The sequence below is a fragment of the Eriocheir sinensis genome, chromosome 31 (genome assembly GCF_024679095.1).
Source record: "Eriocheir sinensis breed Jianghai 21 chromosome 31, ASM2467909v1, whole genome shotgun sequence".
Lineage (NCBI taxonomy): Eukaryota > Metazoa > Arthropoda > Malacostraca > Decapoda > Varunidae > Eriocheir > Eriocheir sinensis.
Window position 1 is genome coordinate 9458741 of NC_066539.1, and position 19635 is coordinate 9478375.

Below are 19635 nucleotides of genomic sequence, written 5' to 3' on the forward strand. Positions count from 1 at the left end.
CCCGTTCCCTATCCCCTCACTGGTCTTCATTCCCCTCCTCCCTCAGGTTACCCCCTCCCCTCAATATATTTCCCATTAAAGTCTCTTCCCCATCTACTTGCGTTCCTCATGTCCTCTCCTGACCTCATTTTTGTCTCTTTACCATCTACTTGCGTTCCTCATGTCCTCTTTTGTCCTCATTTTCCTTCCCTCCTCTCGTTGTCTGTCCTCCGTCAAGTACCTTCCCCTTTGCCCCTATTCCCTTCCTCTGCCCCCCCTACCCCCATTGCACTCTCCCCGCTCCCCTTTGCCCCCTGTCCCCTTCTTTGCCCTCTCTCGCACGTCCGGTTAATTCACTAAAAGGGAAGTACTACGCCGCTGATTAACCGGGAGTGGCGGCGGCGGTGGCGTGGCAGCGGCCGAGGCGTGACCAGAACTCGTTGATTAATGGGATTTGGACATCGATTTTTGCTCCGTCAGGATGGTAAGTGGCTGGCTGCTGCTTCCTCCTCTCCCTCTTCCTCATCATCTACTACCCACGCGGCTCACAGGGAATGTTCTATACCAGACTCCACCTTTTCTTCATTCTCTATCCTCTTGCCTTTTTCTTTGATCATTTTGTTCTTTGTTTTCCTTTGTACACATAATTTTTCGTCCTCCCTTCTCTTCCCTTCTATCTTTTCTACGCACTTTTATTTATTCACCATATAATTTCACCATTTTCTACCTTTCCAATTTTCCTTAAACTCTTCGTTGTTTAATTTCCTGTTTTTTCATTCTCTATTCTCTTGCCTTTTTCTTTGATCATTTTGTTCTTTGTTTTCCTTTGTACACATTATTTTTCGTCCTCCCTTCTCTTCCCTTCTATCTTTTCTTTAATTTTATTTATTCACCATATAATTGCATCATTTTCTACCTTTCCAATTTTCCTTAAACTCTTCGCTGTCTACTTTCCTGATTTCACATTAGTTTCCTCTCTCCACTTTCATCCTTTCCATTTATCCATCCTTTCATCCATCCTTTGTACGAGTGTGTGTTGGACAGATGACGAGACGAAAGAGGAAAATCTGGAGAGCAATATTGAAGAAGAAAAAGAAGGCAGCGTGACTTGGAGATATTTACTTGTGTTTTTATTATCAGACAAGAGGTATTCACTAGGGACAAGCCATGTGTGTGTGTGTGTGTGTGTGTGTGTGTGTGTGTCGTGCCGTGTCGTGTCGTGTCGTGTTTCCGTGTCACCCGTGTCTTCTCCTGTTCCTGATGTCACTATACAGTCAGCCACACGTGTTCACCTTCCTCCCGGCGGCGGTGAGGGGCTTCCGGGCCGGGCCTCTCCGATACTCAGGACGGTCGCATAGCTCAAAACACACAGGAACGCAAGAACTTTCACGGGTTTAATTAAGCTTTCGGGTACCTCTTTCTGACGGTCATACTTTCCCTTTACTATCTGCTATCTGTCCCAATGTCACACTCCCTCTTTACCACTGTCTTAAGTCTCGTCTGTCTGTCTGTCTACTGGCGCGAGGTGGGACTTTGTGCATCTTTAATTAATCATATTCTGTTCGCATCTCGGCAGTTGTCTTTTTTTTTTTTTTCCCGCAGTGATTAAGGAAAAATTGCCTTCATTTGCACGCAAGGCGGACCATTATTACCAGATTTAGCCCTCGCCAGCGCCGGCCACTAATGGGACACTCGTACCTTATTGCAGCCACTCCGCGCCTTAATTACTCCGCCACCTCATCCAAACTTCTCCGCCTTCCTTTGTGGCGCTTCATGCCGCTTTCTCTCGGCAGCTCCTTTTATGCCACCTCAGTCATCCTGTCGACCTTGACTCGTAACTTGGTACTTGGCTAGTACTCCTGACCTCTTGCACCTCATCCCCTCTGCGGCATCCTCTTCACTTCCATCTCCTCATCTCTGCCCTCATCTCCGTTCCATCATTTTCACCTTGACCCATACCTTCACCCCCTTGGCTAGTACTCCTGACCTCTTGCACCTCATCCCCTCTGCGGCATCCTCTTCACTTCCATCTCCTCATCTCTGCCCTCATCTCCGTTCCATCATTTTCACCTTGACCCATAACCTCACCCCCTTGGCTAGTACTCTTCATTTCCTGCACCTCATCCCCTCTGCGGCATCCTCTTCACTTCCATCTCCTCATCTCTGCCCTCATCTCCGTTCCATCATTTTCACCTTGACTTATAACCCTCCCATGACCAGTACTCTTAACCTCTTGTACAGCTCATCCCTTATCCAGCATCCCCTTCACATCTCTCTCCTCATTCCCCCCCCTCCCATCTCCCTTCTTTATCCACCCCTGCCCTCCCTTTATAAAATCCACAACGCTTGCATAATTCATTGATTATCTGTTATGAACTATTAGCCAAAGTCGATAATCAATTCCACGCCATGATAGGGGCTGCCGGCCTCGCACGCCCTCACGCCGCCAACGCTGATGCTCACGAGGGGATGAAGTAGCCGCGCGGATTGCCTTGTTTTTTGTGTTTGACGTGAGGGCACCTCGATGACTCCTGGCGCGGGGAAGGGAACAAAATCGTCTTCCTGTGAAAAAGACATCGCGGGGTCTATTTTTGAGCTGCTTCTCCGTCTCCTTCCCTTCCCTTTCCCTTTCCCCTGTATCTTCTCTCCCCTTCCCCTTCCACTCCCCATCCGGAACAATCTCGTCTACCTTTAATAAAGTGGTCGCGAGGGTCTATGTTGAGTTGCTTCTCCGTCCCATTTCCTTCCCCTTCCCCTTCCGCTTCTTCCCCTCTATATCTTCCCTTCCATTCCCCATCCCAAACGGAACCGAACAATCTCCTCTGGCTGTGAGAAAGAGCTCGTCGGAGTCTTTTTCGAGTTGCTTCTCCGTCCCCATCCTCTCTCTATCGCCTTCCCTTCCCCTTCTCTTCTATCTCCCCTCCCCTTCCCCCTCTATTCCCCATCCCAAACGGAACGGAACAATCTCGTCTGCCTGTTGCTTCTCCGGAACGGAACAATCTCGTCTGCCTGTTGCTTCTCCGTCCGGTCGCCGTCTCTTCTCCGTCTCATTCTATTCTCGTTACCGCCCACTTCGCTATGCTCATCCAGTCGCATCGCGTTAAAAAGAACTCAGCGACGTTTTAACCGATCCCTTTGACTCCCTCCCGGACGCATTACCGGCTGGGCGTAATGCTCTCGTTAGCCCGCCCTCAACCTCCACCGCCCCCACTCAGACTTACGGCACTTCAGGATTCTTCTTTGAGTCCGGCAACAAAGTGGGCTGCTCCTTCCCCTTTCCTTCCCCTTTCCCTTCACTTATCTTTCCTCCTCTTCCCCTGTCCTTTCTCCTTCTCGTTTCTCTTTGCCTTCCCTCCTCTTCTCCTTTCCTTTCCCCTTCCCTTTTTTTTCTTCCCTCACTTTCCTCTTCCCCTTCCCTCTTTCCTTTTCCTTTTCATTTCCCCTTCCCTTTGGTCTTCCCTCTCCTTTCCCTTCCTCTCTCCATCCCATTTTTGTTTTTTATCTTCCCTCCCCATTCCTTTGCATTCCTCATCTCCTCTCCTTTCATGTTCCCTGTCCACTCCCTTCCATTCCCCTTCCCCTTTATCTTCCTTCTCCTTTCCCTTCTATTCTTCTTCCCCCTCTCTTTCAACTTCCCTCCCCAGTTCCTTCCCTTTCCTTTACCTTCTGTCTTCCCACACCGTTCCTTTCTATTCCTCACCTTTCCCACTTCTCCAGCAGCACACACACACACTCTCAAGGTATCGCGGAGACCCTCTGTAGCGATTTGTTGGCAGCGCGACAACTTTGCATAGACGCCAAAGAGTATCGATGAGTCAGGCAGCCGCTCCGGGTATTGTAAGGCGACAAAGGGTGTTTGCTAAGTGTCTGCCTCTCATTCAGTGCTCGTGGGTGTACACGTGAGGCGCGACTGACAGCGGCGGGCGGACGGGTGGTTGTTAGTGTGAAGAGTTTGCGGCTCGGATGGGAGGCGGAAATGAGTGTGTGAGGAGATCCGAAAAGGAAAAAACTTGAGAAAGGTTGTTCGGTAACTTTTTTTCCCATTCCTCCTTTCTCTCTCTTTGTCTCTATGCCTGTCTGTCTCCTCTCCTCTCCTCTTTCCTCTCCTCTCGTCTTTCCTCTCCTCTCGTCTTTCCTCTCCACTCCTCTTCCCTCTCCTCTCTTCTTTCCTCTCCTCTTTCCTCTCCTCTCCTCTTTCCTTTCCTCTCCTCTTTCCTCTCCTCTCCTCTTTCATCTCTCCTCTCCTCTTTCATCTCTCCTCTTTCCTCTCCTCTTCTTTCCTCTCCTCTTCTCTCCTCTCCTCTTCTTTCCTCTCCTTTTCTTTCCTCTCCTCTCCTCTTTCCTCTCCTCTCCTCTTTCCTCTCCTCTTTCCTCTCCTCTCCTCTTTCCTCTCCTCTCCTCTTTCCTCTCTTCTCCTCTCCTCTCTCTCTCTCGTCATCCTTGAAGCTACCGGGAGTTGCATATCTTTTTATTTTATTTATATACACAACTTTGTAAAAAAAATATTAACTTGAATATTTTACTACTGTTTTTTTAGGACTTCCTTTTTTTATGTTGTGTATCCTGCAGTGTTCCGTTTTCTTTATGTGTGTGTGTGTGTGTGTGTGTGTGTGTGTGTGTGTGTGTGTGTGTGTGTGTGTGTGTGTGTGTGTGTGTGTGTGTGTGTGTGTTGCATTACTTCTACTTCCAAGTTTGCTGTATGTTTTTTTTTCATAATTTACTTTTTCATTTTAGTTCGGAGTTGGCTCTCGAAAGTTCGCCCAATATTATGAATTTTTTGGGGGGGAAATGTTGGAAGGCACGCGAGGAGGAGTTTGTTGCCGCGTTAGGAGGCACCGACGAGGACCGCTTTCCCGGCCAACAGGAATTTCAGCGTCGGGGAGTCACGGTTGAAAATAGCGAATTACTTAAATTTCCCAAAGGAGACGCGGCTGAGTTTCATTAGCGCTGAGGTCTTGTAGTTCTGCTTTCAAATTGCAGTTTCCAGAGAGCGAGTTGGGACGCACACAAACCCCCCTCTCTCTCTCTCTCTCTCTCTCTCTCTCTCTCTCTCTCTCTCTCTCTCTCTCTCTCTCTCTCTCTCTCTCTCTCTCTCTCTCTCTCTCTCTCTCTCTCTCTCTCTCTCGCTCTCGCTCTCGTTCTCCCTCACCCTCTCCCTCCTTTCCCCCTTCACACCCTTCGGCCATAACCCATTCATCACCCCCAACACCCCTCCCATCACACCTATCCCAGCAGCACCTCACGGGCCTACTCTCGTGTTCCATTTTCATCACTTCAGCGACGGACTCTAATTCGTTTCCATCCCTACTCCACGCGGGCCGGAAGGAGGCGAAGCGAGACTGCGTGTGAGAGGAGCGGCGGGATGGATAGGCAAGTGGCAACAAGGGTGAGAGAGAGAGAGAGAGTGTGTGTGTGTGTGTGTGTGTGTGTGTGTGTGTGGATGGGGCATAAGGGTGAGAAGAGAGCTTAGAGAGAGAGAGAGTGTATGACGAGTAATGGTTCGCAGGTTAAGAGGAAGTAGTGAGGGAAGGAGAGAGTAACGATATAAACTTTGAACGTGGAGGAGCTGTGGAGAAGTGTTAGTGGAGGGAGCTCATGGGGATTAATGGCACGCGGGTTAAGAGGAAGGTTAAAGATGAGAGACGGGGAGAGGACAGGTGGAAGGAAGTGACGACACGGTAACGGCGACGCGAAGATGAGTCGTGGATGAGTGTGAGTGGCTGGGAGGCAGTGGAGGGGGTACGGGACGGGCCTTGAATGGAAAGAAGACCAGAATAGGAATAGTAACCGCGGGAGGGGTTGTTTTTTCAAGGAGAATTTAGTTTAGATAAATAATTTGATTAAAAACTAGGATTCTCAACAGGTGGATAACTGCCCCCGATAGAGTTACAGTAGATGATAACTTAGAGGGATGATGATGGTTTATGTTAAAAACTGAATGAGTCAAGATTATTATGCAGTTTATTCTTGCAGATTGGAGACAGTTGCAGACTAATAAAATAGTTCCTTTACATTTCCATGGGAGTTGGATCGCAAGGAATTCAACTGAGACATGGAGCTGACATGATTTGATCCACCATTGTGTGTTATTTTGGCGCCATTATGAGGTTGATTTGCATTATTAATAGAAGCTTCCCATAATTTCGTAACTAATGCTAACTTAGTTGTTATTGCATTTATCTGGTGTAACCGGGAATATAATCATGGAATATTTGTATTATTAAATATCACTTTATTATACAATAGTAATTATAATGAGCTGAGTCTCCACCACCTCCACCATCATTATCGTTGTCAACGTCGTCATCACCATCACTATTATCATCATCACATTATCACTGTCATCATCATCATTGTCATCACCATCATGGCTTAGTTCACCCAGTCTTCACAAGCTCTGAGGTGAGGCGGCTAAGATTCAGGAACTGCCAATAATCGTGTACTGATGACCACTGTACATCCTTGTAGGCCATGCAGCTTTAGGCACCCCGTAACCCGTGCAATTACAGGAAGCCGTGAGGGGCCGCGTGGGCCGTGCGTCACCCGTGCCTCTTAAAGCAGTGGGCAAGGAAACTGGATGTCCTGATCCATCTTCTTGAGTGAAACAGAGAGGCCTTTGTTTCCTTCCTCTCTTGTTCGGGCCCTCCTAGGCATGTTTAACTAATAGCTTCTTTCTGAAGCAAAGTAATGTTCTTTTTCTTTACAGTAAGAGATGGCAGACCAAAAAGAAGAAAAAACAAAACAAAAAAGGAGAGTGTAACATTCCCAAAAATTTCTAATCATCACATCAGATTGGAAAGTTATATTCAGTTACGCAAACGTGTATGAATTACTTGGACGAAATTTTCTCGTACATGTGGCTGCGACTAATATGCCCCCCATAAATAACTAAAACACAATGATAAAATTACTCCCATATTTACGTTATGGGAACTACCTGGCAACCTTATTTTGTATATCCAGCAGCTTCCCAATAAAAAAACTCACACCGCTACCGCATAACTTTAAAGTAATGAAACATCAGCGCATGGAGACCGACCAGGCAATCAGTACGGGGTCCACCAACACTGGGCCCACATATCGCCCCGCCGCTCCGCGAGGTACCGCCTGTGTTGCTCGGCGGGCGGGGAAATGGAAACCTGAGCGGGGCGCCGGAATATTGATGGTGATGAAATAGCCGAGGCAGGCCGCTCACTCACTGCTCTATGTGTGTGTGTGTGTGTGTGTGTGTGTGTGTGTGTGTGTGGAGAAAGGTTGGATGTGTGTGGGCGTGATTCACCATGATATGATCACTCTAAACTCTTGATCGCCAGCCAGTACTCTCCGCGAATGAGCTTCCAGGCTCAGGTGACGAATCTCTGGGAACGGCTGGAACCTGACACCCACACACACGTTGGAGGCGGGACACACACCCAGACTGACACCCGGTACACATTCAGTGCTGGGTTGACAGGAGGCACGGATTGACGGAGATTGGCCACCTGTTACTACCCCGCCCGGGAATCGAACTCGTGACCTCTCGATTGTGAAGTGATTTTCCTTATCACTGCACTACAGAGCTCCGTGTGTGTGTGTGTGTGTGCGTGTGTGTGTGTGTGTGTGTGTGTGTGTGTGTGTGTGTGTGTGTGTGTGTGTGTGTGTGTGTGTGTGTGTGTAAAAATGTTTAACTCTTGTATAAGTTACTGTAAAGTGCTGTAGCAATACTTTCTGCTGCCATTTTTTTTTTTTAACATGAAGCACAAAAGCATTACTTTAACGACATGTTTTAGCACTCATGTGAAACTCAAAGAAAAATTATGCAAGTGTAAATATCCTAGCAGCCAAGCATGCCTTCTCGGTGCCTTGTTATCAGTGTATCAGACGCCCCTTACGCCTCTGAAGGTGAAGACATGAAGACAAGGTGCGCAGATGAGAAAAAAGAAAGTCCCGTTATTGCGTTAGTAGGATGGATATAACCGGCATGAATGCACACCAAATTTGATGCAATGAAGCAGCTAAGGGTAGGCAGTTCTTCAGAAGAGAAATATTTGAAGAGAGAATGTGATATGTGATAACTGACAGTTAGTAATGATAAACCGCGGAAGAGGAGATGATAAGTGTGTGTGTGTGTGTGTGTGTGTGTGTGTGTGTGTGTGTGTGTGTGTGTGTGTGTGTGTGTGTGTGTGGTGATTAGAAAATTAATTATGCCAAGTCACAATCTTAATCTTCCAGTCCATAAAATCTGATAGAAAATGTGATGAGCAATTTTCACCTAAGAACAAGGCGTGCCACCATGCACCCGCCCCGCCGCGCCGCCGTCATAACCACCAACACCCTTGTCACCAGCACCACCAACACCATCCTTACAACCACCACTACAACCTTCATCCGCAACAAATAATAGTGGGGTTGGTGGCGGTAGTGGTGGTGGTGGGGGTGCGGAGAAAGCTGCACAAATCTTCCCCGCAGTCGTCGCCACACGTTTCCACCTTTACCCGCTGACTCAGGGGTGGCAATAAGCCCAAGAGAGTGGTCGCTACTGGAAGCTCAGCGTGTAAGAAAAAAGGGGGAAAAAAAGCCAAAGCATTATTTTAGCTTATGAAGGAAGTGATGCAATATCTTTCTCCTCTTTAACGGGTGAACGAGGCAACCGTGTGAATCAGGGAACCAACCATCTTGCTGGCTTTTTTTTTCCTTGGTTTTCTTTGGTACATCTCAGTTCCCATTTCATTCATTAAGGGTAGATAGCAGAGAAGACATTATTTTACCTTGGGAAGTATGTGTTTCCTCTTTTTCTTGTGTCTTTTTCCTCAGGTGTGGACGTAGCAGTCACGAGGCAGGAAACCGATTCTCTTGCCCGCTTAATTTTCCCGTCATTTTCTCTTATAATTAATTCTCATCTTCCTCACGTCAAGTGGCAGTCTATGTCCGCCAGATGGGCTCTTTCGTGCCTCTCGCCGCTACTTTCTTCGTCTAGAGTCACTCGAGAGTCTTGGGTTCTCGGGGTTACTCGGAAACGCTTTTAATTCACCCCCTCGTCGTTTGCTAATTGGACCTGAAGCACCGCCGCCACCTGGTCCATTTCCGCGCTGTGCTGGCGGCGCCTCAGACAGTCGAGTATAGGCCACCGCGCGCGTTTCGCCTACACTGAGGTGATGACTTCCTCTCTGGTTGCTGACTGCCTCCCGCTAAGAGCAGTTGCCACGCGAAAGCTTCCTATTACACAAAATTACACTGGCGTTAGCATTTTGCATCGAGGCCTTCAAACCTTTAGATATCTATTCAGCCATCTATTATTTTTTCGTTAGAGCAGTATGATGCAGTCTTCTTTTTTTCATAATATATTAACTCTTGGCTTGCTTCCTCTTACCGTGAAAAAAAAAAAATCGAGTACGAGGATGTTCTGGGAAATAGGATAGTCTTTGATATTGGTTCATGAATCATTTTTTCTTCGCGGTCAATGAGACAGTCGAAGGGAACAACGAAAAGATGTAATGGTTGCGCCGGGCTGCTCCTTTACTTAGTAGTTTTTTTAGGTCTGTAATTGCTTTTCTTTATTTACCTTCCTTTATTTTATTTATTTTTTTTTTTTACAGCAAAGGAGACAGCTCAAGGGCACAAAAAAGTAAACATTAATAAAAAAAAAAAGCCCGCTACTCGCTGCTCCTAAAAAGTCCGTTATTCACAGTCCTTTACAATTCTTTATTTAGTCTTAATATTTTTTTTTTACGTGTACACCTATAGCGCCGGTAGGCTTTTCTTGAGGGGCCTGGATGGTAGTTTATAGTGGCGCCATCTTCTATATGTACAGTCTTATTTACAGTCCTTTATTTCCATTCCTTTTTTCCATTCCTTTATTTACATTATTTTATTAGTTTGATTTATAGTCCAATATTTACATTCCTTTACTTGCTCATTTATTTACTGCCTTTTATTGTAGTCCTTCATTTACTTTCCTTTTTATACAACCATTTATTTACAGACCTTTCTTTACAGTCAAACACCAGAAACGTGAATGTGTCGCGGAGAGTAAAAATAAAATATGCATCGTATGTTCTATAAAGCCCAAAGAAAAATGTTTAGCCACACACACAGAAGAAAGAAGAAAAAAAAACCTTCAATATTGCCCATAAGCTTTCAAGAATTTTATCGCCTCCGCTTCGCCTTTTTCTCCGTTCGTGGCGCTGCACTGCGGGGTTTTCTTTCTGCATACGCGATCTCTCCCCTCCTGGCTCTTAGTCTTCTTAGTCTGCTTCTATTTCTTTGCAGATTACGACAAAAACAATCTCCTTCCCTTAATCGCCCTGTCATTTAATTCTCTTTCCTTCCCCCTGTTCTCATTTACGGTCTCACATTCTATTTTCTCCCTTGTATTTTCTCTATCCACCTGCTGCTTCTCTTTCCTTCTCTTTTTTTCCTCTCCATGTTTCCCTCTGTTCTAGATTACCTCTCTATACCCTTGTTTCCCTTTTCATCCATATCCCATCTGCATGTATTCTTCTTTCCTTCTCTTTTCATACTCTTGTTTTCCCTTTCCATCCATGTCCCTTCTGCTTGTTTTCTTCTTTCCTTCTCCCTGTTTTTGTCTCCCTTCTTATATTTCCACTTTCTATTTCTTTCCTCTTGTCTATTTTCGTCTTCTCAGTCTCCTCTTCTCATCTGTTATTTATTCTTTACCTGTGTGTTACCTCCTCTCATCCTTTCGTTTTTCCTGTCTCTCATTCCCTCTTCTTTTTATCATTTTTTTCTTCTATCTTTTTCCTCTTGTCACCATATATTTCCTTATCTCCAGTCTTTTTCCTTCTCTCGTACGCTCCATTTCAACCTCTCGTCTTTCCCTCTGTCTCATTTTACCTCACTTCCTCCTCCTCCTCTTCCTCTCCTTTTCTCTTATCCTCACCGTTTCTTTCCCTTGTACACTCCGTTTTCATCCTCCTCTCTTTCCCTCCTGCTTCACTCCACCTCACTTCCTCCTCCTTTTCTTGGTCTCCATCTTCTCACCGTTCTTCCAGTCTCGTTCCTTCTTATATTTTTATATTCTGATTGCCCCCTCTTTCCCTCTGTCTCATTCCATCTTTCTTTCCCTCCTCTTCCTCCTCTTCGTCTTCGCTTTTTCTCCTTTGTTTCCGATCACTCCCTCTTTCCTTCTGTCTCATTCCATCTTTCTTTCCCTCCTCTTCCTCCTCTTCGTCTCCGCTTTTTCTCCTTTGTTTCCGATCACTCCCTCTTTCCCTCTGTCTCATTCCATCTCTCTTTCCCTCCTCTTCCTCCTCTTCGTCTTCGCTTTTTCTCCTTTGTTTCCGATCACTCCCTCTTTCCCTCTGTCTCATTCCATCTTTCTTTCCCTCCTCTTCCTCCTCTTCGTCTCCGCTTTTTCTCCTTTGTTTCCGATCACTCCCTCTTTCCCTCTGTCTCATTCCATCTTTCTTTCCCTCCTCTTCCTCCTCTTTGTCTTCGCTTTTCCTCCTTTCCTCTTGTCTCGTTCCTTTTCTTGTTTTCCTCTTCTCATCCTCTCTTTTTCCCTACCGTCGCACTCCACCTCTCTTCCTCCTTCTCATCTTTTCCTCCTTTCCTCCTTTCCTCGCCGTCCATTACGCTACAAACGCGAGGCACAAGACACGCTTATGAAGACCGCCTGCTCGTTGCCTCCCTTCAGTGCCCAGTAACCGCGGCGACATGGGCAGAATGCTTGGAACGAAGGCAAAAAGGGGAGACTCATTTTGTCCCACCGAGTTACCGTAAAAAGTCGCGTGAGGTGATGTTGTGATGGGACTGGAAGGGAATGAGGCAGAGGAAGGAAAAAGTAAGGAATGGTAAAAGCCGAGGGAATTAAGGTTAAGTGGAAAAAAAGGAGGGAAAAAGGGGGTAAAGAAAATGGAAGGAGGCAAGGTGTAGAAGAAGGAAAGTGTAAGTTGAGGTGAAAGCGGAGGAAAGGGAGCTGGAAAAAGGAGAGAAAGGTTATATGAAGAAAAAAGGAAGGTTAAGGAGAAGGAGGAGTGTGAACAAACATGATAAAGGAGAGAAATAGGAGAGAGTAAAGAGCGTTAGGAGACAATAGAGTAAGATATAATAAGAAAAAAAAACTAAGGAATGAAAAAAAAAAGAGAAAAGTTAACGACGAGTGGAAGTATGGGTGTTAAAGAAAGATGTTTACTATATAGGAGACGGCGAGAAAACGGTAATACAAGTAGGAGTTAACGAAGGGAAGGCAGGAGGAGGAGGAGGAGGGGAGTGCGTTTGGGTGAGAGGGGATGTTGATCTGTGTGTTAGTGTTTGTGCTTGTATGTATGTATATATGTATGTATGTATGTATATGGGAGGCGACGGGGGGGGGGGGGGGGCGGTGTGTGAATTTAATTACTGGGCGATAGCAGGTCATGTATTTTTTTATTCTATTTATACATCTTGAGCTTTTTAGAGGATTTACCGGTTAAAGGATGTATGGTGAATCCTGTCTAAAAACCGACCCTCTGCTCAGCTACAATACTAATGATATTAAAGATGTATATGCTTGTAGTAATATATGTAAGCTGCGATCAGTAAGCATTAATGTATATCTACCTACCTATCTATTATGTGCATTTACCTACCTGTTCATCTATCTCTATCTCTGTCTATCTATCCATCTTTCTGTCTGTGTATCTGTCTATCCGTTCATCTGTTTATCTGTCAATCTATCCAACTATCTATCTATCTATATGTGATTGAGAAAGGGGAAGAGGAAGGAAGGGAAACGGTTCGGTGATGGCTTGGTCGACTGATTGACTTAACTGTTTGACCGAATGACTGACTGAAGGACTAACTGAAGGTCTGACTGAGTTACTGGTGGGCTGAGGGCTGACTAACCTGACCAAATGACAGGGAAATAGGTCACTGAAGAACATACAAAGGGGAAATTATGCAATGTGTGTGGAGGGAGGGGGGAGGGGGAAGAAGGGTGATATATGAAGAAGGAAGAAAGGTAAAAGGAAGATAAAGCCGGAAAGAAGGTATGGAAAGAAGAAGGGAAGGAATATTAAGAGAGGTAGATAGAAGGTAGAGAAAGATAGTGTGTGTGTGTGTGTGTGTGTGTGTGTGTGTGTGTGTGTGTGTGTGTGTGCAGTATCATGGCCTAGCAAAGCAAACAAACTAGGTAGACAAAACCTCATTAGTGCGTGTTCAGGCGGAGAAATGAGGTTGCCGGAGAGAGAGAGAGAGAGAGAGAGAGTAAATGGAGAAGTGAATGTTTTTGCATTCTGGGGCTGTAAGGTAATTAGCCCTACCTGCGCCAGCTGCCCTGAAGGTTACTCAAACGCTCACCTGAGAAACGTGGATTTAGAAGAGGAGGAGGAGGAGGAGGAGCAGAAAATAAGAGGAACTGATGATGTAGAAAGAGGAAAAGCAAAACGAGGAGGAAGAAGAAACTAAAGAAAGAAAATGATGTGATAATGATGATGAGGAGGAGGAGGAAGAGGAGGAACATAAGCGGGAGAAGAAATTATTGTGAGGAAATAAAGATGGAGAAAGAGGAAAAGAAAAATGAGGAGGAGGAGGAGGAGGAAGAGGAGGAACATAAGCGGGAGAAGAAATTATTGTGAGGAAATAAAGATGGAGAAAGAGGAAAAGAAAAATGAGGAGGAGGAGGAAATGAAAGAAGAAAAACGATAATGAGGAGCTGAAAGAAAAAAAGAGAGTGAAGAATGGAGAAGTTCTGGTGATGGTGATGGAGATGAAGACAGACCTGAAAGCGTAGGAAAGAAAATTGAATATTTGTTATGAAGATGAAAACGAGGAAAAAAAAACAAGGAGGAAGAGGAGGAAACAGACTTGAAGATGGATGAAGCAGAGTAAAGAAAGATATGATGAAGGCGGAGGAGGAGAAAGGAGGAGAAATATAAAACGAAGTAGAAGAAGAGAACAAGAAAAAAGGGACGGATAAAAAAAAGGACACAAAAAAATAATCGATAATGAAGAAGAAAACAAACAAACGTGAAGGTGGATGAATAAAGACGAAAGCAAGAGATGATGAAGGCGAAGGAGGAGGAGGAGGAGAGAGAGAAGGGAGAAAAAGAAACATAAAAAAAAGAGAAAACTGAGAAAGAGAACGAGAGAGAGAAAAAAAATAGAAAAAAAACTTGCTAAAATAAACACAACAAAACTAATCGAACCCATCAAGGTATTTTTCTTGCACCTGGGCTCCGTTAATTAAGAGGAAGAAGTATTATAACAGGCGAGGCGAGAGGAGTGTCTAAACCTGAGTGGCTGTTGATTGAATTTACATGTTGATCGCTGGTGATTAGGAAGGAGCGAAACCAGAGGGGGACAGGGAGGGTTGGGGGGTAGAAGGGTGAAGGGCAATGATGACGAAGAAAGAGGAAGGGGAAGGAGGGCGAAACGTGATGAAGGAAGGTAGGAATGAATGAAGATAGGGAGGTAAGAAGGGGAGAAGGTACGGAAGGAAGGAAGGGAGGAATATTCAGAAAGGAGGTAGGTGAAAGGTAAAGAAAGGAAGGAAAGGAGACAGGAGTGAAGGAAGGTAAAGAAGGAAGGGAGAAAGGGAAGTAGAATGGAAGGAAGGAAAGTAGGAAGGTAAGGAAAAGGAGCAAAGAACGAAGGAAGGTAGAAGGAAAGAAGGAAGGAACGAAAGTAGAAAGTGAGAAGAAAAGTTGGAAGGAAGGAAGGAACAAAAGGAATGAAGGAAGGAAGTAAGGAAAAAAGAAAGGAATATAAATGAGAAAAATGAGAAGAGTGTACATTAAAGTTGCACAAGAGAGAGAGAGAGAGAGAAGAGGGTATTATATGAAGCTATTCTAATATTTTGTCTGGTTACATGAAAAAAAAGAACAATATAAAGAAATAAAAGAAAAGAAGACATGAGCAGGATGTGGAGGAGTGAGAGATAACGAGGAAAAAAGGAAAAGAAAAAAAGATGAGCAGGAGACGGATGGATAAGCGCGGCGCCTTTGAAGATTATCCTGACGAAGTGAAGAGCGGGATGCGTGTGACTCGGGTGTTTGTGGCGATGCTCGTTTGTTTAGTGAGGGAATAATAGACTTCCCTGCTCTATCGTTTGGTTGTAAGCACTCCTCCGAAAAAGAAAAAAAATGTAGTCTTTTTATATTTGTTTTCCTGTTCTTCGCATTTTTTTTATTTATTACATTTTGACATTTTCATTACTTTTCGATTGTTTCTATTTTCCTTTTTTCATTGTATGCCTCCAACCTTACCTTGCCTTGCCTTTTATTTAGGAAGATTCACTTTTTAGGTATTGGATTTTTCTTTTTTCTTTGTTTCTATGTATTTATTTTATGATTCCGTCTGTTTGTTTTCAAGTCGATGCGTTTTTGATTTTGTATTTGCTTCATGACTTGCCGAATCCAGATATCACTCATGTTTTCCACCATAAACTCAAAGCAATTTCATACTCCATATTACTTTGTTTATACACGGGCAAGATTTGTATTCTTTCTTCTTTGTTTTTTGCCTCCGAATTACCGCAGATATTCAAAACACAAAGAGAACGATTAGACCAGCTGATTTTCTTCTACACTCGTTGCGAAAAACTAACATGGCCGTGAGAAGCGAGTTCGAGACTGGCGAGAAGCAAGTTCGATGATCATTAAACAGCCTCGGGAGGAATCAGGTAGTTTAGGGAGAACTTCGAGTACAGGAAAACTTTAGGAACCCTTTGATATATTTTTGTAAAGGCTTGAGCAACGTTGCCAGATTGTCGTATTCAGCCTCATATTTTTGCCGATTTCCGACCCAAAAACTGCCTCCTCGAACCCAATAGCTGCCTTTATAAATAGATATCGGTAAAATAGTTAATTGTTGGTGTTTTCGGCAATTGCTATGGCTCAGAAACAGGTAAATACGCGGCTCTGAGTACGATAATCTGGCAACGGTGGGCTTGAGGAATGAAAACAAAACAAAACATCAGAAGACTCGGGAGGGATCCGGAAGTTTAGGGAAAGTTTCGAGTACAGGAGAGCTTCATGGACACGTTGATATACTTTCCTAATGGCTTGAAAAATATAGAAAACATCGGAAGACCATGTAGTAAGTGACTAAGGACATGTTCCACCCCTGGCCACTTGGTAATGGGAACACCTGGGAGTGACCAATGGGCGTCAGTATTCTCAGACTGGCCGGACCAATGAAGCTCTGAGAAGACTTTGTAGATGGAAATGATTGCGGTGATAGTAGACTTTTCTTTCTTTCTTGTGGCCTTTCATTTTTCTTGCCTAATATCGCCTTGTCTGTCAGCTAAGTGGTGCAGCTGACAAACAGGCTTTCAGGAAGGCTGGTTTCATGCGGTCCTGAAGGCAGAAATAGCTACTGTGCCTTTAAAGTAATTTTTTTTTACAACAAAGGCGACAGCTCAAGGGCACACACAAAAAAGGAAACAATAATAAAAAAAAAAAGCCCGCTACTCGCTGCTCCCACAAAAAAGAATCAAAAGAGGTGGCTGAAAGAGAGGTCAATTTCGGGAGGAGAGCATTACTAGCATTACAGTGTTTGCCGTGTCAATTTGAGCGTTAAATATATTCGTATAACTTTACGTCCACGTGGTGTATTATGTATGTAAATTTCAGGAAATCAAATGCCGTTTCTCCTGCATATTTGCCCAAACTTTGAAGGTATGTAAATACTCGTCCCACCTACTCAATTTTCTGACTCGGAGAGAGTAAAATGTTTTATGCAGGATATTTTAACAATGTTTGTAGAGGCTCATACACGAGGTCTGGAATGCAAGGCGACAGCAAACACTGTGATCCAATTACCTTTGCGGGAAAACATTCGTGATATTATTTTCTCCACTTGATTTTTGCACAGACACGGCCGTTCACCTGATGGATAAATTTAAGGTTAGTGTCTAGGAAATTGACAAACAGCTTCATAGATCATGTTCCTTGTATCGTTGTCGGTCCGCTAGATGGCTCTCCTTTCGCCCCGTTTTGAGCAACTTGGGCGCTCGTCTTCAGCAGCTCCACGGGGCATCCATCTTGTGCATCCATTAGTGTGCGAAATAGATTAAAGTCCAGCTTCTCTAACCTTTATTTCTTTTTCCCTCCTGCTCCTGCTTCCTCCTCCTCTTCCCACTTATATTCCTCCTCCCTGTCTGCTTATATTCCTTCTCCCTGTCCTCTGCTTCCTCCTCCTTCTGCTCTTCCCCCTCCTCCTCTTCCCATATATATTCCTCCTCCCTGTCTGCTTATATTCATTCTCCCTGTCCTCTGCTTCCTCCTCCTCTTCCCACATATATTCCTCCTCCCTGTCTGCTTATATTCATTCTCCCTGTCCTCTTCTTCCTCCTCCTCCTGCTCTTCCCCCTCCTCCTCTTCCCACATATATTCCTCCTCCCTGTCTGCTTATATTCATTCTCCCTGTCCTCTGCTTCCTCCTCCTCTTCCCACATATATTCCTCCTCCCTGTCTGCTTATATTCATTCTCCCTGTCCTCTGCTTCCTCCTCCTCCTGCTCTTCCCCCTCCTCCTCTTCCCACATATATTCCTCCTCCCTGTCTGCTTATATTCCTTCTCCCCGTCCTTTGCTTCCTCCTCCTCCTCCTCCTGCTCCTTCATGTTATATCTCCTCTCCTTTTCTTTTTCCTCGTTTTTTCCTTATTCTTCTCTTCGTCGTCTTTGTCTTCTTCCTCCTCGTCGTATTCCCTGTCCTCCTCTTTCTCATTCTCCTCATACTTCTCGTCCTTTTTCTCCGCATCCAGGACTCTCTACTTTTATTCTTCCTTTTCCTTTTCCTCATTTTTTTCATTATTTTTTTCGCCATCGTCTTTGTTTCCTTCCTTCTCGTCGTACTCATATTTTTCCTCCTCTTCTTTTATCCACTTTATCCTACTTATATTCCTCTTCCTATTCCCTTCTCCTACTTATCCCTTATTCTTTTTGTCGTTGTCCTCCTTATCCTCCTATTTTTTCCTCCTCCTCTTCCTCCTCCTTTATCTCCGTCCTCCACCACCATTTATCTCCCATTTCTGTCCCTCATTCATCACGTTTTTCTCAATTTACATTCATTACATTCAGTAGTTTCATTTATTTTCGTCTCATCGTGTATTCATTTGGCCGCGGGTGTTATGTATTTTTTGTGTTCTCGTCGACAGCATCATTTTTACAACGCCGATTAATCTTCCTTCATTCATTCACTCAGTCAGTCATTTTTCTTTATTTCTTGCATTACTCTCTCTCTCTCTCTCTCTCTCTCTCTCTCTCTCTCTCTCTCTCTCTCTCTCTCTCTCTCTCTCTCTCTCTCTCTCTCTCTCTCTCTCTCTCTCTCATAGTTTTCTTCCTCGTCTCTTCTTGTCACGCTTTTCATCACGCCTCCGTAAGTACAGCTGTCTCATTCTCCTTCGTCTCTGCCTCTCCTCCTCCTCCTCCTCCTCTTCTTCATCTTTCTCTCCTCCTCCTCTTTCGTCCCTCGGCCTTAATTCCTCTTCCTCCTCGAGTCTGGAGTGGCGGGAAGAGAAGGTTAAGCATTGGCATACTTCCAACATTTGTCTCTCGTTTCCCTCATGTAACGTGCCTTTGTTTTTCATCTTCTTTATTTTCTTTTCCCGGACGAACGACTCCCCATCAGAGCGCTGTCGTTCTCATCAATCTTTGCAGCGCTTGGTCGGTCTTCGTTTGTTTTACTGTGCTACGTTACTGCCCTGGTCGTTGCTGTCTGTCTCCCTTGCTTGGTTCCTTCCTTCCGTGAATCTTTTCTTGCATCCTTAAATTTTTACTTCCATCCATCCTTCTTTCCTTCCTTAATTCATTCATTTTACTTCTTTCATTCATTCTGTTTTCTTCCTACGTTCCTTTCTTCCTTCCTTTCTTCCTTCAGTCACGAGGTTACTCATTTTTTTTCCTAGCCTATTACTTCTTTGTTTCCTTTTTTTTCTTTTTTTTTTTGTTACTGTCAATTTATTTTGTATTACTCTTCCTGTATAAAATTTCTTCCTCGTCTATATTTATTTTTCTGGTTGTTTTCTTTTATCTTTCTCCTTTTCTTGTATCATTATTTTTACTTTCATCTCTCTCTCTCTCTCTCTCTCTCTCTCTCTCTCTCTCTCTCTCTCTCTCTCTCTCTCTCTCTCTCTCTCTCTCTCTCTCTCTCTCTCTCTCTCTCTCTCTCTCTCTCTCTCTCTCTCTCTCTCTCTCTCTCTCTCTCTCTCTCTCTCTCTCTCTCTCTCTCATCACCATTCCGTTATCCCGCCGCCATCAGTATCGCGCCGCCCCTTGCACGCTATCGCTCAACCTTCCTCCCTTATCTTTTGGTACCCCATTTTCCTCACCCTACCCCCTTCTTCCCTCCCTTTCCTCCCCTTTCCCTCCTTCCCAGTCCCCTCTCTCGCTTTATGGTCCCTCCTTCCTTCCTTCCCATCTTCATCCTCTGTTTCCTTCTCCTCCTCCTCCTCCTCCTCCTTCTCCTCCTCCTCCTCCTCCTCCTCCTCCTCCTCCGTCTTCTTTCCTTCCAGTTTACTTCCTGTTTTTGTTGTTGTTGTTTGTTGCCAGTATATTTTCTTATGGTTCTTTTTTCTTTTCTTTTTCCTTTCTTTCTCTTCTTTTGTTTCCTTCTTCCTTCTTCTTCTCCGTCTTGTTTCCTTCCAGTTTACTTTTTTTTTGTTTGTTTGTTTTGCTGTCAATTTTTCATAGCCTTGTGTTTCTTCTCATTTTCTTTCTTTATTTTTTTTCTTTC

At 44.6% G+C, this 19635-nt stretch overlaps 2 protein-coding genes across 2 annotated transcripts in view; both read right to left on the minus strand.

The window, feature by feature from the left end:
- The window catches only part of LOC127005889 (serine/threonine-protein phosphatase with EF-hands 2-like), a 148741-nt gene extending 139434 nt beyond the window's left edge, over nt 1–9307 (minus strand). Inside the window, exon 1 of the mRNA XM_050875229.1 lies at nt 8727–9307. The gene's annotated coding sequence lies outside the window, so the exon portion shown is untranslated. The remainder of the gene's footprint in view (nt 1–8726) is intronic.
- Nucleotides 5284–19635, minus strand: part of LOC127006006 (uncharacterized) — a 29789-nt gene continuing 15437 nt past the window's right edge. Inside the window, exon 2 of the mRNA XM_050875490.1 lies at nt 5284–5318. Within this exon, the coding sequence (XP_050731447.1) occupies nt 5284–5318 (35 nt within the window). The remainder of the gene's footprint in view (nt 5319–19635) is intronic.